A 22,775-nucleotide genomic window follows, 5' to 3' on the forward strand; every position below is an offset into this window, starting at 1 on the left:
GAATCGGAACGTCTTCCGAAACTCTCGGCCTGTGGTCCTCCAGTGCGTCTACTTAGACCGCGTCGGGCACTACCAGAATTCCAGAAATGAGCTCACACAGAAAAGACGGAACAAACAGACACTAACCGTGGCCAGTCAGGCTCTCCAGGGGGGTCCCTCGGGGGTCTTGGAGATCCCGGACGAGCCCCCAAATGTTATGCCCAGAGACCACCAGGGAGCTGAGTCCGATGTAAAAGCAAAAGAGCCTTTATTTGAGCTAGCTCGAGCTCAATCCCCTACCTGCCCCGACGCATCGGTGAGATACCAGGGAGAGAGAGCGAGTTTCAAAAGCACAAAGGTTTTATTGGGGCCTAGGGGCAGTTGGCGAGGTAATGGCTGTGGCCTCAGCCGATTGGCTGGGGAAGGGTCCCAGTTCTGTTAGGCAGGGGAGGGGTGGTGGTGGTTACTCAAGGGGAAGAGGCGTGGTCAAGGTGAAGGACACAGAACAAGATGGAGTTGGCCGGCATAAGCCCGTCCTTTCAAAAAGCATACAAAACGGCTTGCGGCAACTGTGAACAACAGAATGTTGACGCATCTGGCTGAAAATCTCCGAATGAGGAGAAGGCCAGAACTCTGACGAAGAGGCACTGGGCCGCCAGATGAGGCACCCCCCGGGCGGCGCAGGGGGTTCCGAGCTCGGTCAGAAACGAGACGAGTGCGGGTCTCGAGCCGACACGGCAGAAGGACGCTGTTTGCTAGAAGACCTTCAAAAATTAAGGATCTCGGGGCCCCTGGCTGGCTCAGTCGGTGGGGGGTGCGTCTCTTAACCTCAGGGGCATGAGTTTGAGTCCCACGTTGGGCACGGAGCCTACTTAAAGATTAAAAAAAATGAAAAGTACGTTAAAACTTGAGGGTCTGTTGGGTCTTTTCCCCATAACGTGGTTGTATTACGTCCTCTTTAAAAACTTTTACTGTTTATGTATTCATTTTGAGGGAGACAAAGAGACAGCATGAAGGGGGGGGGCAGAGAGATAGAAAGAGAGAGAGAATCCCAAGCAGGCTCCGCAGAGGCCGACACGCCCAGAGGCCGACGCGGGGCTCCATCCCACCAACTGCCAGACCATGACCCGAGCTGAATCGAGAGTTGGACGTTGCAACAGGGGAATGGAGACCACGTCCTGAGTGAGGCAGGGACAAGCAGGGGTGTATGGCCAGGGGCAGGGGTTTCTGAACGGGCATTCGCTAAGAGGGGGCATCTGGGGACTCGTGCCAGAACCAGCCCACAGGGCCTCTGCTGAGGGCTGTGGGGAGTGAGGTGGGGGTGAGGCGGGGGTGGGGTCAGGGGTTTTCATCCCAGGTGGAGCCTGATGAGGTGCCAAGGGCACATAAAAGCCTTGAGGGCACAGAGAGAGAGGTCTCCTGGTCCTAAAGTCTGTCAACTTGAACAGTTGAGCAGACGCCAGGTTTTTTTTCCAGCAACAAGTGGAATTAGACAGTCCATGTCAGGACAGAGAAGACAGAGAACTTCCACTGATTAAAAGGAGTTTTGGCAGCGGCTTGGGAATATTCCTGAAAGCCTCCATTCTGAGGGAGACCAACAAGAGACCCCTGGCTCTAATCACCATAATCATTGACCCAGGAAACGAATGAGGGAGTAACTGCCCCATACAGTTACGGTAACCCGAATGTATTAGGAAAAACAGTAAAAGGGTGTTAGATTCCCCTTTGTTAGGGATGGCCTGTGTCTTTTTATTCCCCAGCACCCTGGGTTAGCTTTTGGAACACTTGTATATATTGCTCAGGGTTGTCTGCAACTGTGCTCAGGTCCTTTTGTTTGCTTAGAATATTGCAACGAAAATGGACCCTTCATGGGACCAAATTCACCATGAAGCATTTTAGTCAATAGATACATTGAATGTGCCTTCCTTTCGAGGGGAAGATATTTCATCTCTGACAATCCTGGATAAGGAGGGCATGAGGGTCTCACAGGTGGCTTTTCCTGAGAAGAGCCCTCAGAGGGCAAGTCTGCAAGAACTTGCTTTTCTCAGTGCCTTTAAGGCCAGAAGGTTGGCACCTAACTTACAAGTCTTACATAAGGACATTTTGACCATTTACCCTCTCTTTTACAATATAGATCTAACTTTAAGATAGTACTGATTGAGTGCCTCCCTCAGGAGACCTGGAATCTCTATTCGACAAGAGGATCCTTTGAAGGATTTTCTAAAATAATGTGCAGATACTCTGAACTTGAGATCCACGACCTACGATTTGACAACATTAACCAAAATAGCAAAAAGGGGAAACAGATGATCCTCTGACACCTTTTCTGTGCCGTGTCTGTGCTGGTCCTGAAGCTGAGTCTGGAGGTACTGATCATTTATTCCTATTGGATCAGCTCCCATCCTCTTTATGGGCAAAATCTTCAACTGGTCTTGGCAGAATCCACAGTGTACCTCCCGTCAAGATTCAAATTGACCTTGCAAAACTTCTGCCTAGAGTTAATATCTTTTCAATTACGAAGGCCTTCAAGGCATCCACACCATAATAGAATGTTACAAGGCTCATGGCCTCATGATCCCCTGCAGTAGTCCAGATAACACCTCTATTTCACCTGTGAGAAAACCCAACTGCTGAGGATAGTATTTTGTCCAGGAATTCCGAGAAATCAATAGCGCTGTAATCCCTCGACATCCCCTTCTTCCTAAACCTCACACTCTACCAACATCCACTCTTCCTGAAAGCAAAGTTTTCACTCTACACGACCCATGTGCTGCAGTTTTTAGCATTCTAGTTGATGAGGATAGCCAGTATCTTTTGACCGTCACACGCAGCGAATGACAATACATCTGGACTGCAACCTCCCTGGGTTTCACAGAGTGCTTCACGTGTCCCACAAACCTTAAAGGCTGATTTGGATGATGGAAAGCGTTCTTCAGGCTCGACTTTGTTACAATGTGTAGATGATTTGCTTCTCTGCTCCCCGGCTGGTGCCTCTTCACACGAAGACAGAACCCCCTTGGGAAAACTTCTGGTTTTAAAATGCCCATAAAATCTCCAAAGAAAAAGTACAGTTTGCTCAATCTCAGGTTAGGTATTTAGCTCACCTGTTCTCAGAACAAGGCCCACATCTAGATCCAGGCACTCGCGAGGCATCCACAATCTCTCACAACTTAAATCTAAGAGCCAATTACAAGGCTTTCTTGGACTGGCTGTCTACTCTCAAAACTGAATTCCAAACTTCTCTCTTAAGGCTCAGCTCAATGCAGGCTTTCAGACACCTGGGCAATATCTGAAAAAGTAAAAAAAAAAAAAGTAGTCGTTACTTCAAAAGCAACATTAGCGTTAGACACAAAGGGATCGTGATGAAAGGTTTAGGGAGAAAACATACGATTTCATGGTGCTGTACCCATGGTCCTGTACCCTCCTGTCTCACCAAATTATACCCTTTAACTTCAGGCTTTGTTATATGTAAATTATACCTCATTAAAGAGGGTTTCAAAACATAAAATACTAGAAGCAAATGTTGCAAAGTTCCTTTCAAATCCTGAAGTGCATGGGTGATATGAGTCTGTCTGCCCGTGTCTCAAAAATCCAAAATAATAAGACATTAAAAAAATTAATAACAGCAGAGTAAGCAGATCCTGAGTGCACCCTGTCCCACGTGTTCAACTACATAATATCCACATCCAAGTCCCTGAACCAGAGAGCGATCCACAGACTGGCAGAAGAAACTCCACACCTAAATAGAGAGAAGCTGCATCAGAAAGGTTAGGAAGGTCAGAAAGGTGGAGGCTGGCTGCCTGCAGAGAGGGCAGAGAAAGTGAGCCCTCACACCAGGGAGCTCACACAGAGAAGACTAATCTCCATAACACTTGGCATTAAAACCCAGAGGGGCTGAATCCCCTTGAATTTAGATCCTGGAGCTTTGGAGGTCAGCTGACCCAGCACTGGGTGATCCAGGAGGATGAGTGCTAGCCAGGTCCCTGCCTGTGTAGACAGGCAACGTCAACGTGGCATTTTACACATGCCAAGGCAACAGGAGACAGATGTATTCATGCTGATTCCTGTGTGTTGGAGGACTTCAACAATGAGGGAGCTCACAGGCACCATTCTTCTCCCCCAGCCTCCCAGAATAAGCATAGAAGCACCCACCAGAGGCTGAGGCTGCACAGACACTTGCTACCTAACCCGTTAGGCAGCGCGCCAGTCCCAAGGGTTCACAGGGGGACTCACCACACCAAGCCTGCTTGTCTCAGGGCAAACATTCTTTTTTTTTTTTTTCAACATTTATTTATTTTTGGGACAGAGAGAGACAGAGCATGAACGGAGGAGGGGCAGAGAGAGAGGGAGACACAGAATCGGAAACAGGCTCCAGGCTCTGAGCCATCAGCCCAGAGCCTGACGCGGGGCTTGAACTCACAGACCGCGAGATCATGACCTGGCTGAAGTCGGACGCTTAACCGACTGCGCCACCCAGGCGCCCCTCAGGGCAAACATTCTTAAAACCACAAGGGCACCCTGTCCGACAAGCTGCACGCATAGCTGCCACAGCACGCTGTGCACATCTGCACCTCACCCAGCTGTGCACATCCAGGCACCCTCATCTGTCTCACCCAGCCACATGTCCCCAGACACAGACATGCTCTGTGCATATCCTCACGCCCCTAGCTTCCACCGCTGGTCCACAGCCCGGAGCCACCAAAGGACATCGGGAAACCTGGCATAGGACTAGTAGCCTTGTGCAATTTTGCTAACACTCCTGCCCTGCTCCCAAGTTACCCAGCGGGCATACCACCCCACAGCTGGCCTGCCTGGGTCCCACTGACACCACTGAGTGTAAGCACAGCCCACAACAGGCACGCAATCACTGCAGACATCTACACTGAAAGGAAAAGTAACACAGACACAACAGCATTGGGTGAGCAATACCCATGCGATATCCTCCTGAAGGTCCAGGTCCTATAAATGGAGACGTGCACTACTGAGGACTCCAGGACCTCTTTTTCAGACCGTCGTTAATTCCAAGATCAGAAGGCACAGCTGACTTTCTCAACACAGAGAAATAGACCCAGAGAGACAGACAAAATGGACACATAGAGATGTTTATCCACAAGGAAAGAGCTAGTCAACCTCACAGCGAGAGATCTAAGCCAAAGAGATATTAGTAACATACCTGATACTGAATTGAAAGCAATGATCATAAGGATCCTCACTGGAGTTGCAAAATGAGTAGAAGAGTGAGACCCCTGACATGGAGATAAGAAATAACACAGTACACATTGAGGACACAATAAAGGGGAAACACGCTAGCTGGAATGAACAGAGGGATGGAAGAAGCAGGCGAACAAACTAGTGACCTCGAAGACTGAGTGTTGGAAATTAATCACACTGAACCAAGGAGAGCACAGGATTCTGCCACGTGAGATGAGACTAAGGGAACTCAGTGACTACAGGAAAGATAATAATATTCATATTGTAGGACTCCCAGGAGGAAGAGAATTTGGGGCCAAAAATGTATTTGAGGAAATAATAGCTGAAAACGTCCCCAATTGGGGGAGGGAAACAAACATCCACATCCAGGAGACTAGAGAACTCCCATCAACATCAACAAAATCAGGCCCACACACAAACATATTGTAACCAAACTTGCAAATTACAGTGACAGTAAAGAAAAACTCTTAAAAGCAGCAAGACAGAAGACCTTAACTCAGAAGGGAAGACCCATAAGGCGAGCTACCCGATTTCTGAACAGAAACTCGACAAGCCAGAAGCTAGCGACATCACATATTCAAAGTGCTGAATGGAAAAATCAGCAGCCAACATTATTCTATCCAGCAAGGCTATCCTTCAGAATGGAAGGAGACACAGACTTTCCCAAACAAAAACTAAAGGATTCTGTACCACTAAACCCGTCCTGCAAGAACTATTAAGAGGGATATTCTTTGAGTGGAAAGGAGAGACCAACAGTGACAGTTTAGAGACAGAAGACACAAATCAAGTAAAAAATGAATATGTCTGCAAAGCAAATCAGTTAAGGAACTCAGAGAAATGGATTTGAATTGTAATAACGTCTACCAAAAACCTAGGGAGGAGAAAATATTGGGTGCGAAGGTAAATGACCATCAACTTAATACGAACCGCTAAATGCAGAAGAGGTTATATAAACACCTGACAGTGACCATATGCTAAAACCAATCATAAATATGCTAAGAACAGAGATAAGGAAATCAAACTATATCACTAAAGAAAAGAAGCAAAACATGAAAGAAAGGCAAGAAAGGATCAGAGAAAATCATTAGAAACCACAGCCAAACAGGCAATAAAATGGCCATACGTACGTACGTATCAATGATTACTTTGAAGGTAAATGGAGTGAATGCTCCAATCTAGAGACGCGGGTTGTAAGCATGGATGAAAAAACAAAACCGATTTGTATGCCTATAAGTGACCCACTCTACACCTCAAGAATGATAGAGAGAGGACAGAGAAACATTGCACACATTAGTGTCAAATGAAACCTAGAGTAGCAACACTTATAAAAAAAAATACACTTAAAAAAAGTACATAACAAGAGAGAGAGGAGGACACTGTATAACAGTAAAGGGTACAACCCAAAAAGAAGATGTAACAAGAGTAAATGTATCCCACAATTCGGTGGGATTTATTCCCAAGCAGCCAAGGTGGTTCAATATTTGCCTATCAACCAATGTGACACAATACATCAGCAGGAGAAAGGATAAGGACCGCATGATCGGGGCACCTTGGTGGCTCAATCCTTTAACAGTCTGACATCAGCTCAGGTCATGACTTCACAATTCGTGAGTTCGAGTCCCATGTCAGACTCTGTGCTGAAGGCTGAGAGCCAAGAGCCTCCTTCGAATTCTGGGTCTCCCTCTCTCGCTGCCCCTCCCCTGCTTACGCTCTGTCTCTCTCAAGATTAATAAACTTTAAAAGAAAAGAACCATACGGTCATCTCAATACATGAAGAAAGGAGCATTTGACAAAGTACAACATCCACTCAGGATTATAACCCCCTAAACTAGGTTTACAGGAAACATACATCAACGTAATAAAGGTTATCTATGAAAACCCTGCAGTTATAATCCACCTCAATCGGGAAAATCTGAGAGGTTTTCCTGTAAGGTCAGGAAGAAGAACAAGATGTTTACTCTTACCAGTTTTAATAAATTACTGGAAGTCCTAGCCACAGCCAGCAGACAAACGAAATGGAACTAAACTGAAATAAATAAAATAAAATAAAATAAAATAAAATAAATAAAATAAAATAAAATAAAATAAATAAATAAAATAAAATAAATAAAATAAAATAAAATTGGATAGAATAGAATAAAATAAAATAAATAAAATAAAATAAATAAAATAAAATAAAATAAATAAAATAAAATGGAATCGAATGAATAAAATAAAATAAATAAAATAAAATAAATAGAATAGAATAAATAAAATAAAATAAAATAAATAAAATAAAATAAATAAATAAAATAAAATAAAATAAAATAGGATAGAATAGAATAAAATAAAATAAATAAAATAAATAAAATAAAATAAAATAAAATAAAATAAAATAAAATAAAATAAATAAAATAAATAAAATAAAATAGAATAAAATAAAATAAAATAAAAAATTAAAATAAAATGAATAGAATAGAATAGAATAGAATAGAATAAATAAAATAAAATAAGTAAAATAAAATAAAGAAAACAAAATAAATAAGCTAAACTAAAATAAAATAGAATAGAATAAATAAAATAAAATAAATAGAATAGAATAGAATAGAATAAATAAAATAAAATGAAGAAAATAAAATAAAATAAAATAAAATATAAAACAACTCCAAATCTGGAGGAAGTGAAACTTTCACACTTTGCAGAGTACATGACACTATATAGAAAACCCTAAAGAGTCCACCCAATAACTGCTAGAACTGAGAAATGAATTCAGCAATGTCACAGGATACAAATCACTGTCCAGAAATCTGTTGTATTTGGAGAAAACAATACTGAAGCAGTAGAAATAGAAATTAAGAAAACAGTCCTATTTACACTTGTACACCAAATAATAAGATATCTATGAATAAATCTAACCAAAGTGGTGAGTGACCTATACTCTGAAAAGTATAAAACAGTGATGAAATTCAAGATGACACAAAGACATGGAAGGGCATTCCATACTCATGGGTCGGAAGTACAAATATAGTGAAAATGTCTCTACTTCCAAAGCAATGGACACAATTAATGCAATTTCCATCAAAACACCAACAACATTTTTCACAGAACTAGAACAGTCCTAAAATGTGTATGGAACCACAAAAGACCCCAATCTTCAGAGTGAACAACCTTCATGTGAAGTGGTAATTATGGATGGCGTTATGCCTCTGGATCTTCTGCTCCAAAACACGGTAACTCTGGCCTAAGCATTTGAACAAACGGTAGACATATCCCAACCAGGGATCATTCTACAAAATACATTCTACACACGCACCCTCAAAACTTTGCAGATTATGTAAAATATGGAAAAATCTAAAAATTGTCATGGCCAAGTGGAGCCTAAGGAGACAGGATGACTCTACTGTGCCAGCTGGGATGAGTCTGGGACAGAAGAGGTTCAAACCGAAGCAATCTGAATACAAATATAAACTTTAGTTAATACTACCATATCTCTTCGGGATACCGATTGCGATCATGTACCAACTCATATGACATCCATAGTCAGAAAACAGTCTGTTGTATGTAGAGACTCAATAATATCTTCCCCATTTTTCTGGTAACTAGAAACCCATCACGAATGACAAGATTATTAGTAATCGTGGTTTTATGTGTGCGACACATGATATTATATGACTAGTTCTAATATTAGTTACTAGTGATGGCCAAGTACCTATTCTTGTTGTTCTTACTATTGTTTAATTGAAATAATAGCATTCACGGTAGAGAAAACTGAATGCATGATAAACACTTCATAGAAACATCTACTTTACATACTTTAAGATAATAACGTATGTATATACCACTCTATTATGTGGTCTGTAAATTAAGTGTTTTTCTGATCTTGAACGAGCATGTCATTGAAAGGCTTTCCATAAAGGTGGTTATCCTGGATAATGAATGATACTCAGATTTTACAGGATATACTTCATTTCATGCCTGAACACTGTCAAAACTAAAAATGTTCACACGGCCAGATGAATCATTGTGACTGGCTCAGTGATTGTAAAGAATCCTTGGTTTAATATTTTCACACATATTTTTTTATCAGGAATACAAGAGAATCAAATGTTTCCAAATCAAAGAGATATTCAAAGACTGGAAGAACAATAGGGAATTCGAGGGGTTTCAGAAGGATAAGATGTGACCATGAAGTGGCAGTCACAGGCAAGCAGCTTTTTCTGGTCCACTTTGACAGGTTTGCATGAGGATACGTGACTTGCCAAAGGATAGGTCCCGGAAGTACCAGAGGGAAAGACAACGCTTTAGGGACAGGTGACTTGGAAAGGGTGCTTCTGTGCCTAAATGATGGCTCAGCAACCTCGCTGGGGGTCGGTCCCTGGGTGAAAGACATCGAAAGGCCAACAGTAACCTAGACTCACAAAGATCTTAGTAACATAGATCAAAGTAACTTAGAGCCACAGAGTTGATCTTCCTCTATGATTAGGAGATAGTTACAGTGGCACAGGATATGATCATCGGGCCGCCAGTAGATGGCTAAAATCTTATTTCGGGCTATATATGTAATAAAAAATGTATAAATGAAATTTGGCTTTGGAATGTTAAGAAAAATCACAGGCCCACCATGGAGTTACTTATGCTAAGGCCCCATGTCACTAAACGTAATCTCATTCCTGTAGGAATGTAACCTTTAACCAGTCAGCAAAGAATTTCCTAGCCAGTGCTGGAAATACATCTCATAGATCCTTGCCATTCCCCTCAGAGAGGCAGTCTTGCCTAAACCAGGTATTCCATGCCCCTAATTTTTTTAAGTTTATTTATTTTGAGAGAGAGAGAAAGAGGGCCCATGCAAGGGAGGGGCAGGACAAGAGGGAAATAGAGAGTCCCATGACCACGAGGTCATGATCTGAACCAGGATCAAGAGGCAGACACTTAACCAAGCCATCCAGGCACCCCGAGAATGTGGAGTTTCAAAGGTTGGAAGCCTTGGCTGGGACACAGCCCCGAGGGCACCGGCCTACTCCTGAAGAGAAGGCAGCCAACAACTTGCAGGCAGATGGCATGGAAACAGTGATCTGGACAAAGCCTGGTGCACACAGTGGGGAGATTATACACTCATCGTGGAGACCATCCCTGAGAAGCAGTATTCACAATGAGAGGACAAAGAGCTAGGACAGAGGAGCTGCGTGGGGCCATTTCCCTGCTCTGCCCCCTGCCCCCTGCCCCCCAGCATAAACACAGAGCCGTCTGCTGGAAACAAGGCAGTTCCCACACTGGCTGCCTAAGCTGCTTACACCAACCCCACCTTCCTGTGCTCTGGCAAGACTGGCCTTCTAGGTCATTCAGGGTTGCCTCAGTCCCAGTGGAGCTGGCCCCTTCCCCAGAAGACCAGGTGAAGCCCATGACCACACCACCTCTCTTGACCAAAGAGTTGTGCAGGGCTTCACTTCTAGGAGCAGTCGTTTCAAGTCTCATTTAGCAAGCAGATCAGAGCAGACCTAGATCAGACTCACCACATTCTGGCCAAGGACCCTACCTTGCCCATACCACTGACCTGAAGGATAGTGCAGCCAGAACACAAAACAGTGCACGCAACACATGCCACAGACACTCCGTGAAGTGCCAGGCCCTGGACATTGGATGACCTCCTCTTCATAAAACCATTCAACTCACAGGCAGGTAACACAATGAGCTTTGGTAACACAGAGATGGCAAATACTCAACCAAAATTCCAAGACGAGAGGAAGGCATCCCAAATGAAAGAACAAGATAAGGTCATGGGCAGAGAAATGGAGGGAACACTTCCAAACTCATTCTATGAGGCCAGCATGGCCTTGAGTGCAAGCTGGACAAAGACCCCACTAAAAAGGAAAACTACAGACCAATTTCCCTGATGACCATGGATGCAAAACATCTCAACAAAGAGTGGCAAACTGGATCCGAGAATACATAAAAAGAATTATTCAGCACAACGAGGTGGATTTTATTCCTGGGATGCGCAATCGATTCAATGGCAAAACAACTAGTAGAATGTCACTAAATATATACCTATCAGTAATTACTCTGAATGTAAATCGACTACATGCTCCAATCAAAAGACAAGGATAGGGTGTCAGAACGGACAAAATAAAAAATAAATAAACAAAAAGAAAAAAAAAAAACAAGGCCCATCCAGATGCTGCCTACCAAGCGTTATTTGGACATATGTCACCTGCACATTTAAAAGGAGGGAATGAAAAAACATTTGTCATGACAACAATGTCAAAAGAAAGCCAGTAGCAATACTTGTATTAGGCAAAATAAACTTTAAAACCGAGAGTGTAGTTTGGTACCCTTTGGGTCAGTACCTAGTAGTAAAATGCATACACCCAATATTTATAGCAGCATTATCAACAGTAGCCAAACTATGGAGAAAGCCCAAGTATCCATCAACTGATGAAGGTATAAAGAACTTGTGTGTGTGTGTGTGTGTGTGTGTGTGTGTGTGCATGTATACGCATATGTACTCACGTGTATGCTCATATGTTTATAAATATTTACATACGCATATACAATGAAATGTAACTCAGCTTCAAAAAGAATGAAATCCTGCCACTTGCCACGATGTGGATGGACCTAGAATGTATTATGCCAAGTGAAATATGCCAATCGGTGAAAGACACATACATGATTTCACTCGTGTGGAATTGAAGAAACAAAACAGATGAAAACATGGGAAGGGGGCAGGAAAAGAGAAGAGTGGTGACAAACCACATGAGTCTCTTAACCGTAGAGAAGAAGAGTGAGGGTTGATAGGGGGAGATGTGTCGGCGCTGGGCTAGATGGCGGACCAGTATTAAGGAGAGCACTTGTTGTCATGAGTGCTGGGTGTCGTATGTAAGGGATGAATCACTGGATTCTACTCCCGAAACAGAGAATGTGCTATATGTCAACTAAGACTGATATTAAAAAAATAAATAAAGCTGTAACGAGTTGAAGACAGACACTATCTCATACTAAAGGGGACAGCCACACAAGAAGATCCAATGGTTGTAAATTTTGATGCGCCCAATATGCAATCACCAACATATAAAGCACTTAACAAAACCATAAAGGAATTGATAATAATACAACGATAATAGAGGACTTTAACACATCAGTCACATCAATGGACAGAACCTGTAAACAGAAAATCAACAAGGAAACAATGGCTTTGAATGACACACTGGACCAGATGCGTTTAACAGATGTATTCAGAACACTCCATACTAAAATGGCAGAGTACATATTCTTTTCAAGCGCCCATGGGGCATTCTCCAGAAATGATCACATTCTACATCACACATCAGACCTCAACAGGTACCCAAAGACAGAGCTCAGACCAAGCATCTTTTCTGACCACAAAGCTAGGAAACTTGAAGTTAACCACACTCACACACACACACACACACACACACACACACACACACACGGGGAAAGGCCACAAATAAAGGGAGGTTAAATAACATGCTACGAAATGAATGGGTCAAATAGGAAATCAATGAGAAAATACACTGAAACAAATGAAAATGAAAATACACTGGTAAAAACCTTTGGAATGCGGCAAAAGCAATCTGAGATGGAAGTATATAGCAATACAAGCCTACCTTAAAGAGCAAGAAAAATCTCAAACACTCCTAACTTACAACTAAAGGAATGAGAAGAACAGCAGAAGGAAGGAAATAATAGAGATTAAGGCAGAAATAAGGGATATACAAACCAAAAAGCCACTAGACCAAATCAATGAAACCAGGGGCTGGTTCCTGGAAAACAGTAATCAACATGAAAACCTCCTAGGCAGAGTTTTCACAAAGAAGAGAGAAAGGACTCAAATAAAGAAAATCACAAATAAGAAAGGAGAAACAACAGTCAACACTACAAAAATACAGTTAGAGGATAATATTATGAACTATATGCAACAAATTGGACACTCTGAGAAAAATGGACAAATTCCTAGAAACACAAAGACTACCAAAACTGAAACAGGAAGATACATAAAATCTGAAAACAGAAAGAAATCAAATCAGTAAGGAAAGAAAAAAATCTCCCCCAACACAAGAGTTCATGGCCAGAGGGCCTCCCTGATGAATTCTACCATCCATTTAAGGAAGAGGTAATATGTATTCTCCTCGAATTATTACAAAAAGTAAAAAAGAAGGAAAACTTACAAATTCATCTTATGAGGCCATCATTACCCTGATACCAACACCAGATAAAGCCTCCACCAAAAACGAAAACTGCCGGGGCGCCGGTGTGGCTCGGTCGGTTTACCGTCCAACTCTTAATTTTGGATTAGGACATTATCTTGCGGTGCGTGGGTTCGAGTCCCACGTTGGGCCCTGCCATGACAATGTGGGGCATGGCCAGGATTCTCTCTCTCCCTGTCTCTCTGCCCCTCCCTCACTTTATGTACTCTATCTAAGGAAAGAAATAAGCATTTAAAAGGATGTTTAAAATTTTTAAAATAAAACTGCAGACCAACAGCCTGATGAGTATGTATGCACAAATTCTCATTAAAATACCTTCAAATTAAAGTCAACAATACATGAATAGAATCATTTACCATAATCAAGTGGGATATATTCCCGGGCTGCAAGGGTGGTTCCACATTCACAGATCAATCAACATGATGCACCACAGTAATGGAAGAAAGGATAAGAACAATAGGATGCTTTCAACAGATGCAGGAAAACCATCTGACAAAATGTCACATCCATTCATGATAAAAACCCTCAGCAAAGTACATTGAGACTCAACCTACCTGCAAATAATAAAGGTCATCTAGGAAAAACCCACAACTCATCTCATCCTCAATGGGGAAACATTGAAAGTGTTTCCTCCAAGGTCAGGGACAAGACAGGGAAGACCCCTCTCACCACTATTATTCCACATAGTACAGGAAGTCCTAGCCACAGCAATCAGACAAAAAAAGAAACGAGGCATCCAAATTGGCCAGGAAGAAGCAGAACTTTCGCTGTTTGGAACTGACATGATGCTCTCTATAAACAACAGGAAAGACTCCAATGAAAATTGCTAGGATCGATATACGAATTCGACAAATCACAATATACAGAAATCAATGTACAGAAATCTATTGCATTTCTGTAGACGAATAATGAATTAACAGAAGAGAAAGTAAGGGATCCATCCCATTGACAGGTGCACCAAATACCCCAAGATACCTAGAATGAACCTAACCAAAGAGGTGAAAGACCTGTACTCTAAAGGCTGTGAAACACTGATGAAAGAAATGGAAGAGGACACAAAGAAAAGGAAATAGATTTCACCCTCATGGATGGGAAGCAGAAAATACTGTTAAAATGTCTACACTCCTCAAAACAATCTGCATATGTAATGAAATCCCTATCACACTAACAAAACCATTTGTCACAGAACTACAACAAATAGTCCCAAGATTTGTATGGAACGACAAAGACCCCAAACAGCAAAAACAAAATTGAAGAAGAAAACGAAAGCTGGAGGCATCACAATTCCAGACTTCAGGTTATATTCAAAAGCTGTACGGAACAGAACAGTATGGTCCTGGCCAAAAACAACATCAACAACAACACAGACGCAGAGATCAATAAAACAGAAACGCAGAAATGAAGTCACACCTATGTGGTCAATTAATTCTCAACACAGCAGGAAAGCATGTCCAATGGCAAAGAAAAGATAGTCTGGGGACACGTGGGTGGCTGCAAAGCGTGTGATTGTGGGTTCAGCTCAGGTCATGATCTCAGGGCAGTGCAGAGCATGTGTGGGATTCTCAGTCCCCATTTCTCTCTGCCCCTCTTCTGCATTCTCTCCGTCTCTCAAAAATAAACACATACACTTAAAAAAAATCTCTTCAACATATGGTTTTGGAAAAACTAGACAGCAACCTGCGAAACAAAACAAGACCAACAACGGACCACCTTCTTACAACATACACAAAAGTAAATCCAACACGGATAAAGACCTATGTGTGAAACCTGAAACCATAAAAATCCCAGAGGATAATTAACACAGGCAGTATTTTATTTGACATTGGCTGTACAAACGTCTTTGTAGATATATCTCCTGAGTTGAGGGAAACACAAGCAAAAATAATGGGACTTGGTAAAAGTAAAAAGCTTCTGTCACCAAGGAAATAATCAACAACACCTACAGAATACTATTTGCAAACGACATCTGATTAAGGCTTAGTGTCCAAAACAAATAAAGTCATACAGCACCCAAAAAAGGAGAAATCCCGTTAAAAATGGCCAGAAGACACGAATGGACATTTTCCCAAGGAAGACATACACATACCAAAGCCATGTGAAAAGATGCTCAACAATACTGATCTTCAGGAAAATACAACTCAAAAGTACAACGAGATAACACATCACATCTTTCAGAATGACAAAAATCAATGAATGTTGAAACAGCAGGTGTTGCCAAGGATGTGAGGCCAGAGAAACCCTCTTGCACTGTGGGTTGGAATGCAAACTGGTGCAGCCACACTGGAAAGCATCACGGAGATTCAAAAAAAAAAAAAGAAAAAAAAAAAAAAAAAAAAAAAGCAAATGGAACTACCTTACGATCCAGCGATTTCACTACGAGGTATTTCCACAAAGAATACAAAATAATCCTTCAAAGGGATACATGCACCCTGATGTTTACAGCAGCATTTTCTACAACAGCCAAATTACGGAAACTTCCCGAGCATCCATCAACTGATGAATAAGTTGAGATGTAGTATATGGAATGTAATATTATTGAGCTGTAAAAACAGGAAATCTTGTCATTGGCCACGAGGCGGAGGAGCAACAGAATGTTATGCTGGGTGAAAAATGCCTGTCAGAGAAAGAGGAATATCAGGTGATTTCACTAACACGTGGAAATGAAACAAAACAAAGCGGGGGGGTGGGGGGTGGGGTGAAGGACCCAGTGACAAACAGACTCTTCACTGGGAAACAAACTGAGGGCTTCCACAGCGAGGTGGGGAATGGGTGAAACAGCTGCTGGGGATTAAGAATGCACCTGGGATGAGCACCAGGTGACACGTGCAAGTGTTACTCTATATTGGACACCTGAAACTAACATTACACTGGGTCTTCACTCACTGGAATTTAAATTAAAAGGTAACACAAGGTTAATGACACCTACCTACCAGGTTTTCTGTAGTTTTCAATCACTTCACTAGGTTGGAAAAATAACCATGAAATTTTTAAAAAGGATGTATGATGTGGGGGACAGTTTGTGCCCTTACCTCGGTCTCTGGTTCCAGCAGGACGCAGAAACTGGGTCCCAGCTCATTCTTCTAGAAGGTCATGAGAATAGCATTTCATGTATTCACGTCCTAACGGAATGCAGCTCCCGTTCCTCTGAATTTCTGTCAGGGTTTCTTCCCGGAAACAAGCCTGAATCCGGAACAAACCATCGACTGCATCGATGAGGTGATGTCGTGGGACCCCGCAATCCATGAGTCCTTCAGTAAAATATGTCTTGTTCAAATACTGTCTGGGAAGGGGAGGAATGAAACACGGGGACAGCCCAGAAAATGAAAGTGCCTGTGCTGCCCAGCACCAGCTTGCCCAGGGAAGCCACCCAGCGCCCCCTCCTCAGCACTCAGCACAACAAGACAGCTTCTTCCCGGTGACTCAGGAGATGCCAAGTTGCTGCAAAGCTCCCAAGGTCTGCCCTGGGATGGGCGGCAGACGCGCTGGAAAGGCAGCTCTACTCTCTGTCCTGAGGCAGCGGCAGAGGCCCTGAGTCCTCTGGGAGCAACAGCGACCCTTCCTGCTCTCAGGTGTCCTGGGTCAGAAATGCCGATGGTGCGCCCTCTGCTGGCCATCACTGCCCAGGCAGAGGAACCCACCCCTCTGGGTCTGTGGTGCTGGAGCTCTCTCTGCTGGCCACCATGGGAATTCCTGCAATGTTGAAGGCCCCGAGGGCTCAGCTGAGGGACCGAAGGTGCTCTGGGCAACCCAGCCTGTTCTCCACATTGGGAAGGGTCTTAGTGACAGGGCCTGGGACACAAAGAAATCTTTTCCTTCTCCTTTCTTGTGAGTGAAGAATGAAACCGAATTTATTAACGTAATGACATCATTTGTAATGCTCTAAGCAATGTTCCCAGAAAAATAGACCACCAAATTACACATGCTGAACAAGAGGTAATGGTGTTGACCACCTAAGTGTTTAGGTTAGATAAAGAATGGACACTTTTGAGAGAGAGATACCGGCTTCCAGCTATGGAATGAATGCGTCCTAGGGATACAAGGGACAGCAATGGAAGAGAGTCCATCCTGTAATAATACTGTTGCATGCTTTCACAGATTAGCTACACTTGTGCTTAAGAACAACATAATTTAAAGACATATGGAAGGACTACAATGTATGCCTAAAACGAATACAACAAATGTGTGAAGAATATTTCAATTAAAAGTCGACATCCTTTATGCTATCTTTAATTTCTCTTTCTTTGCCAATAAACTATCATTCCTGGGTGCTTCGGTGGCTTACTTGGTTAAGGGTCCGACTTCCACTAGGTCATGATCTTGCAGCCCATCAGTTTGAGCCCCGCGTCAGGCTCTATCCTGACAGCTCAGAGCCTGGAGCCTACCTCAGATTCAGTATCTCCCACTCTCTCCCCCATCCCCAGCTCGGGCTCTCTCATAAAAGGAAAAAAACATTAAAAATGAAAAATCATTCCTAATTTAGAATCTGTGAAATTCTGTCTATACCAGATTCTCCAACATGACCATCTTGATGTTTAGAGCTTATCTGAAAAGTCACTAATAATATCTGATGACACATATGTGACAAGGTCAGCATGCAACTTACAGGGAGCTGCACATCTGTTTTGAATTTACGACATGCATCCGTGGCTTATATTTCCAATGAAATGTGCTTTAGGGATACGGATGGATGAAATAATGTCCATTAGTCATGTAGGTCAATTTCCTACAGGACCATCATGCCTTCAATTAGTAACTGCCATCTCTTCAAAATGAAAAGAAAGCTGGGAAAAGGAATTGTCTTTGAATGAGGTAAGAGAAGACTATGGTGTTTTGAAGGGTTCACCTACCTTCTGGAATTCTCAGAGTGGTTGTGGACAGGAGGATAGCAACCCACGATTTGGGCGCACACCGCTCTTTCCAGAGGGAGAATACGGACCTTCTTGTCAAATACTTTTTTATCAATATTAGCAGTTCAACTCTGCCAGGTCCAGACTGCCGGACCTGGGGGCAGCACAATGCCTCATGCCTGGGTTCAGAACATGAGGGACGCCAGCTGGTGGCGGGAGGGGGGAAACCCCACAGGGCCTGGGGCAGTGAGGCAGATGACCCCGGGACACCTCCCCACAGGGCGGGCTCTGGAGTTTACCTGCCAAAGAGCAGCACACTCTCCCTGAAGACATCCTTCTCCATGACAGAACAAAACGCTGAGCCCCACAATTGCAGGAGAAGTGACGGATGCCCATCTTTTCAATTGCAATGGCCTCTGCAGAGCTTGGCCCCAGGGATGTTGGAGTCGTAGAGTCATGAAACTATGATGCCCATGACACCGGCCCTTTCTGCCCCAGCACTCAGAGCCACTTCACACATCCCCTCTCCCCTGGCCCATCTCGCCCCGTCCACATACCTGGACCAGGTCTCCACTTTTCTCCTTGTACTTCCTCTTTGTCTCTGTTTCTCTCTGACCACACCTCTCTGTGTTTCTTCCTTTCACTCTCTGGATCTTGCCCCATTTTCCTATCACTCACCCAGTTTCTCTCTCCTTACCTGTCTCTTTGTCCACCTCTCCCCAGGCTTCAGGCTATCTGCTCTGTGCATGCAGCCCTGTCCAGGAGCACAGGGCACTCCTGTCTCTCTCTCGCTCGTCATGTTTTGTCCCAGGCCCTGATCATAATGGAGGAGAATCCCCCGTACAGCAGCTGCTCATGTTGACATTTGCTAGAGCAATGCTGGCAGCATGTGGACAGCCACACATTTACCCTTGGTGGCCCAGCCAGGACCCAAAAGCTGCTGGAGGGCTGGCTGCTTCCCTAAGCTGGAAGGAAAAAAGGGCTCACAGGGTTCAGGGTCCCTGATGTAGATTGGATTGGCCGATGTAGAAGGAGCCATTGGCTTACACCCAACTCTCCTGGGTGGTGTCGAAGGAACCTATCTCAGACCATGGACCTCTGCCCTCCCCATGCCTCAATACGGCATCAGGGGGAGCTTTAGGGGACACCGTGTGACTCGCCACAAGAATTGCATCATTTTCCCCCTTGGAGGCCACCGGGATGGGTGCTATTGGTGGCAGCTGGGAAGGTGGGCTGTGAAGCCGGGTTTGTCCACTCAGGATGGGGCGGAGGCCCGGGGACGGGGGGCGCTGCGCCATGTGCGGGGGTCTCTCCGTGGCCGTGATAACCGGGCCAACGCGGGGGAAGAGACGTGACTGCACTGGCCGGAAGCAGGGCAGGGTGGGTGGACAGCGCCCCGGGCCAGGCCTGCCACAGGCTCTGCGGCCTCTGGTGCTCAGACGTGTCGTGAGAATCGCAGTCAGCCGAGGGTGGGCAGCCAGGGTGGGAGTCTGGCCTCCCGGGTGTGTGATGGGGAACCGGCTCCCCACCCCCTGCACACACTCTGCCTGACACCCAGCTGCCTTTCTTCCCCATCCTCCACCCCCCCCCCCCCCAAATGGAACACTGCCCAAGCCGCCCGCCCACTTCCTGTGGCCAAAAGATAAAGGACCTCGGGGGCCCCCAGAGCAGAGACCCGTGGAGCCTGGCAAGGTAGGGGCGCTGTCCCCTCTCACACGGCTGCAGAGGCCCCTGGCCCCCTCTGGCCCTGAGCTGTCCCTCCGTGCCCTCTCTCTTTGCAGATGCTGTGGCTGTTGCTTCTGACCCCCTTCTTCTCGGGGACCTGCGTCGTGGGGAGCCCAGGTGAGTCCTGACCCCACGGGGGTCCTCCCTTCCCAGAGGCTCCTGTAACCTTGTCTCCAGTTCCAGTCGCTGGGGGGCCTCGGGACTGCCTGTTGTGCCCTCGGGGGAGGCCTAGGTGGGGACGGTGCTCGGCCCTGGGCGCCGAGGCCCGGCCTCCCTCCCCTCTCATGTTGCTTCCCAGCCTCCTTCCCCCCTCATGTTGCTTCCCAGCCTCCCTCCCTGAAAACGAGCTGGTGGGCATCGTTGGGGGCCACAGTGCCCCCCAGGGGAAGTGGCCTTGGCAGGTCAGCCTGAAAGTCTACGATTATAACTGGGCCTCGTGGGTGCACATCTGCGGGGGCTCCCTCATCCACCCCCAGTGGGTGCTGACCGCTGCCCACTGCATCGACCGGTGAGTCCCGCTCGCTGCCGTCCAGCTCTGGGAGAATCAGGAGGTGTGGGAATCTGGGCTCCAGGCTGGGTTCGGCCTCCCCGTGGGGTGGAGGGGGCCGCCCTCAAAGGACCCGCCTCCGTGGCTTCTTTGCGACCCCAGGAAGGACGCCGACCCGGCAGCCTACCGCATCCATGCCGGGGACGTGTACCTCTACGGGGGGAGGACGCTGCTGAATGTGACCCGCGTCATCGTCCACCCCGACTACATCTATGCCCATCTGGGTGCGGACGTGGCCCTGCTCCAGCTGTCACACTCTGTGAAATACACGGCTAACGTCAGGCCTGTCAAGCTCCCGTCGGCCCTGCTTGAAGTCACCCCAGAGGACGAGTGCTGGGTGACCGGCTGGGGCACCGTCACGGTGCACCGTGTGTACGGGGTGGGGGTTGGGAGGGGTTCGGGGCCGCGCGAGGCATTTCCCGACCTGGCCACACGGAGAAGTCCTGGCGGGTGGGCGGTTGCAGGTTCTGGAAAGGAATCGCCTTCCGACACCCTCCCCCACCCCACCCCGTGTGCGCCCCAATCGGGAGATCCGACCCCAGAGGCTGGAGGGTCCCTGAAGCACAACTGAGCTCGGGACCCAACACTGTGATGAGGAAATTCATATTCTTAGTTTTTTCCCAACTTATAGGAAGATATTGGGGAGGCGGGCAGAAACCCTCATCCCCCCCACCCCCCATTTTCTTTCCGGTCCTTCCAACTAAAGGCAGAATCCACCTTCCGGGTCTTAGGAATTTAGAGGCAGATGGGAACCCTGCACCCTGGGGTCCACACGGTGGCGATCCGGGCGGGAACGCAGGCTCGCGGCCGACAGCGGGGGCCACGCTCCAGCCTCCGGTCACGTCTCTCCCCCAGAGTCGCTGCCTCCGCCCTACCGTCTGCAGGAGGTGGCGGTGAGCCTGGTGGAGAACGCCGTCTGTGACCAGCAGTACCACAACGCCACCAGGTACCGCTTGGCGGGCAGGAGGATCATCCAGGACGACATGCTGTGTGCGGGGACCGAGGGCCGGGACTCCTGCCAGGTGAGTCCCAGCCCATCCCGGCCCCCACCCCGCGCTGGAGGCCAGCCGGGGCTCAGTGCTGTCTCTCCTTCCTCAGGGCGACTCCGGAGGCCCTCTGGTCTGCAAGACGACGGGTGCTTGGCACTTGGTGGGAGTGGTCAGCTGGGGCGACAGCTGTGCCGTGAGAAACCGTCCCGGGGTCTACGCTCGCGTCCAGACGTACGTGCCCTGGATCACGCAGCAAATCGGGAGGGGCCTCTGACCAGGGCCTGCTGGCCGTCCGCCCGGCTGGGCCCGGAGGAGAGACGCCTTCCTCCCCCCAGAGCCTGCTGCTTCAGCCTCTGCGCCCCCGTCCCTGCCTGGGCTCCGCCTTCGCTTCTGGCCTCCTCAGTGTCCGGGACTTCCCTGACTGCTGGGGGAAGGAGCAAGAAGATGCCAGGGGGAGGGCGGGAAGTCCCTGGGGCCCAGGGTGCCTCGCTGTGCTGTCAAATTAAAGAGCTTGAGGAATGACCAGAGTGTGGTCAGTCTTTGTGGAGTGGGCTCTCCGTGGGAGCGTGTCAGCCAGCCCCGAGGTACAGGGGGCCTCGCTGGGGCTGGTGTCCTACCAGGCTTGGCAAGGGAGAGTGAGGATCTCAGGGTTGGCTCCACTCTGCGGCCACAGCCCCCAGCTCTGTCCTGCACCAGAGGCCACCACGTGGTTCCAACCTTGCATCCATCCCTCCTTCCATCCCCCATCCTTCCAACCATCCGTCCATCCCACTTCTCTCGTAAGGCAAGATCTGTTCTCAGAATTAACCAGTTGCCATGCAAAAGTGACCTGGGTATGATGCCAATATGTCCTCCCCTTTAGGGACGTGCTTGCCCATCCTGGTACCTTCCAGTGAGGGTCTTCACTGGCTCCCCATGGGGAGTTGGGTATGAGCTCCAGATGCTGGGCAGCAGCTGGAGAGAAATGCCCCGTAGGCAGCCGGGTGAGGGGCTGGAGGCCACGGTGCCCCAGGGCCATGATGTGTGTGCGCTGCAGGGTTAGGGGGTGCCCTGAGCCCATGTGCCGGGCCTGGGGTGGGGCAGGGAGGGCCCATTCACCTGCCGTGCAGAACGGATGAGGGAGGCGGGAGGAGGGAGGAGGGAGGAGCTGAGGGGCAGGCTCCGTGGCAGGCCCCACCTGCTTCTTCTGGGCACCTGCAGCTATGGCTGTCCCCACCATTTGTGCCCCGTGGATGCTGCCCCCTGGACTAAGTGGCCGGCTCTGGGCCGCATAGGC

At 46.7% G+C, this 22,775-nt stretch overlaps 1 protein-coding gene and 1 long non-coding RNA gene across 2 annotated transcripts; one reads left to right on the forward strand and one right to left on the reverse strand.

Annotated features, from left to right (window-relative positions):
- Positions 1-1,731: 1,731 nt before the first annotated feature.
- LOC122471881 lies at positions 1,732-16,749 on the reverse strand. Its single transcript, XR_006294295.1, has 2 exons — positions 16,421-16,749; positions 1,732-3,268 (listed from the first exon to the last, which is right to left on the reverse strand). It is a non-coding gene; the product is annotated as an uncharacterized LOC122471881 (long non-coding RNA).
- Positions 16,750-19,801: 3,052 nt separating this feature from the next.
- LOC122471879 (serine protease 29-like) lies at positions 19,802-22,021 on the forward strand. The gene is made up of 6 exons (XM_043561071.1): positions 19,802-19,930; positions 20,020-20,080; positions 20,291-20,471; positions 20,613-20,878; positions 21,366-21,532; positions 21,609-22,021. Exons 2-6 carry the CDS (start codon positions 20,020-20,022, stop codon positions 21,771-21,773), a joined length of 840 nt encoding a protein of 279 aa, XP_043417006.1. The 5' UTR covers positions 19,802-19,930; the 3' UTR covers positions 21,774-22,021.
- The last annotated feature ends 754 nt before the right edge of the window (positions 22,022-22,775 follow it).

Source organism: Prionailurus bengalensis, chromosome E3 (genome assembly GCF_016509475.1).
Source record: "Prionailurus bengalensis isolate Pbe53 chromosome E3, Fcat_Pben_1.1_paternal_pri, whole genome shotgun sequence".
In the NCBI taxonomy this organism is placed as follows: Eukaryota; Metazoa; Chordata; class Mammalia; order Carnivora; family Felidae; genus Prionailurus; species Prionailurus bengalensis.